The sequence below is a fragment of the Chrysochloris asiatica genome, unplaced genomic scaffold, assembly GCF_000296735.1.
Source record: "Chrysochloris asiatica unplaced genomic scaffold, ChrAsi1.0 scaffold00115, whole genome shotgun sequence".
Taxonomy (NCBI): domain Eukaryota; kingdom Metazoa; phylum Chordata; class Mammalia; order Afrosoricida; family Chrysochloridae; genus Chrysochloris; species Chrysochloris asiatica.
This window is the reverse complement of record NW_006408633.1, coordinates 4,800,962-4,803,721: the sequence shown is the minus strand read 5'-3', so window position 1 is coordinate 4,803,721 and position 2,760 is coordinate 4,800,962. Positions and strand designations below refer to the sequence as shown.

The window sequence follows — 2,760 nt, the reverse complement described above, 5'->3', positions numbered from 1 at the left end:
GAACTATAAAAATACAAAATATTCTCTAAAAGAAAGTCATGAAATTTTGAACCATGAAAAACATTTCATTTGCTTCTAAGATGTACCTGCAGAACAGTCACTCTGTGATGAGAAAAGAGAACAGCAGCTAATTTTGATGGGAGCATTTTGACAGAAGTTGGTACAACAAGCAGAGAGGCACCACTTGATAAAGCAACAAATATTTCCACAACAGAAGGATCAAAAGTCAGAGGTGATGCCAGAAACAAAACATCTTCAGGTGTTACCTTAAAAATGATCCTAAAAGAAAACAGAATATAGTCATGAAAAATGTGTAACATTTACAACCACACATCTTTTAACAGAGTTAAGTTATGACTATGGAGTTTATGTGCATTAGCCAGATTTCATCCTCCTACAAAGTGCTGTCAAGTTGGTTCCGACTCAGTTTCCAAGGAGCAGCTGGTGGGTTTCAACTGCCAACCTTGTGGTTCAAAGTCCAGTGCTGATCCTACAGTGTCAGACCAGGGGTCCAAGGCAGATTTTCATTCTTCTCTTTTAGATTCACCAAAACAATGAAGTTATTTAAAACAGTACCCACTTTTTAATGTGACATAATTTGTTAGCTGCAACAGTTTGCTGGTTGTTATTTTTTTTAAAAAACTTTTTATTGTGAACTGAGTGAAGATTTTCAGAGCAGATGATCAGTTCTACATTCAACAAATCATAGACTTTGCTTCATCTCGACTGTAATCCCAGGATATAACACCATTTATCCTACTTCCTCCCCGTGTTTGTTTCCATTCCTCCTTTTCCCACCCTTCTAAACTTTGTCCTTAGGTAGATATCGCCCTTTTGATCTCAAATGATTAACCATCAGTTCTATGGTATGCATACATACCTCAGCATTGTTGATGTTCGCTCTACATACCTATCTATTGCTTGGCTGAAAATTCAGCCACAGGGGCAAGTTCAGTTCCAGACCTGAATGGTGACCAGGGGCAATAGACTCAGAGTTCTACCACCAGTCTTTATCTGACCTGTAAGTCTGGCCTTTTTAGTAATTTTGCATTTTGTTCTACATTTTCTCCCATTCTATCCAGGACTTTCTAATGTGTCCATTTCAGAGCAGTTGGTAGTAACAGGCACCATCTAGTTCTTCTAGTCTCAAGGTCATAGAGATTGATGTTCACATAGTTCATTAATCCATTGGACTAAATGTTTTCAAGTGTCTTCTATTTTTTTCAGTCTTTTTTCCTCCCGACAGGAAGAGATCAATAGTTGCCCCTTAGATGGCTGTTAGATGGCTGTTGATGAATTTTTAAGATTTCAGTTGCTACTCACTTAAGGAGGATATAGAACATCTTTTTTTGTGGATTATATTATGCCAATTGACCATGGTGTCCTCCAAGACTATGGTCCTGAGCCCCCAGGCCCAGTGACTCATTCCCTCAAGGTATCTGGTCATATCTAAGAAGTTTCCATAATTTTGCCCCATGTATGCTCAACCACATTCATGGGTATATTTGTAGCAAAAGTAAACATCTATGTACAAATATCCTATCAAACCTTTATATATTTGTGAATATATTCCCACTCCCTCCCACACATGTTCAGCTTATGTATTTGTAATAGTTTGGGTGTTTTTTTTTAATGTTTTTATTGTGAATTGAGCAAAAGTTTACAGGGCAGATCATCAATTTTACATTCAACAAATCACACATCTTGTTTCATTACAGTGATTATAATCCCCTCCATGTACCATCAGTTAACAGTATTTCTCTCTATTCATTTTAGCTTTTTTTTAAAAAAAAAAAAAAAAACACTCAGGCATATATAATAATTTACACCACCAGAGAGTCTGTAAGTTTTTGATGTGTCAGCCTGACAGGACTGAATTACAATCTACTGAGTTCCTTTTCTAATCTGTCTCCCATTACCCACCCCACCCACTGTCATCAAATTGATTCTGACTCAGCCACCCAGGGTTTCAGAGGCTGTAAACCTTTAGGGGAGCAGAAAGCCTCCTCTTTCTCCTGAGGAGTGCCTGGTGGACTCCAGCTGCTGACTTGCAGTTAGCAGTCAATGTATAACTCGCTCCGCCACCTGGGCTCCCAATGTTCCCCATTTGGGTGGGCTATAAAAAATACTCCCATAAGAGCTGGAGAGGCAGAGGCCACTTTGTAGCATACACACAGCTTCTACAAGTTTTTCCATCAAACACTAATTAACAGCTGCTGTGAAGAGATGTTGCTGATTAATGATGTCACTAATCAGTTGGTTTTAAATTAATAGAGGTTATTTTGAGTTGGCCTGATTTGCTTAATCAGCAAGCTTACATGCCTGCTCATGTGTTACCTTTGAGTTTCAGTATTGGAGGGGGGTTTCTCCTGAAGGGACTTGATTGCTTGCACTGATGGCTCCTCAAAGGGGTAATCGTGATAGATTTTCTTGAAGCACACAGGACAATCATTGGGGCTTACTAGGAAAAACTCTTAAGAAAACTGAAAACTACAATGGTGAGAAAAAGGTCACGATAGTTGTGCTAAGGAATTTTTCCATCACAGCAATGCACCTGCTCACTCTCCAAGGGCACAAGGGCTGTCTTATGAGAATTTCACTGGGAAACTTTACCCCACCAACCCTACAGCCCTGATCTTGCCCCTTCAGACTTATTGTTTTCCAAACTCAAAGAATATTTCAAAAGAACACGATTTGAGTCCGTTAAGGATGCCAAAATTGCCATTTTGATGTGGTGTAAACTGAAGAGTGCAGAATTCT

The 2,760-nt window shown here is 39.0% G+C and overlaps 1 protein-coding gene across 1 annotated transcript in view; it reads right to left on the bottom strand.

The window, feature by feature from the left end:
• Positions 1–2,760, bottom strand: part of AASDH (aminoadipate-semialdehyde dehydrogenase) — a 38,140-nt gene that overhangs the window by 21,533 nt on the left and 13,847 nt on the right. The window contains exon 4 of the mRNA XM_006868049.1: positions 87–279. Within this exon, the coding sequence (XP_006868111.1) occupies positions 87–279 (193 nt within the window). The remainder of the gene's footprint in view (positions 1–86; positions 280–2,760) is intronic.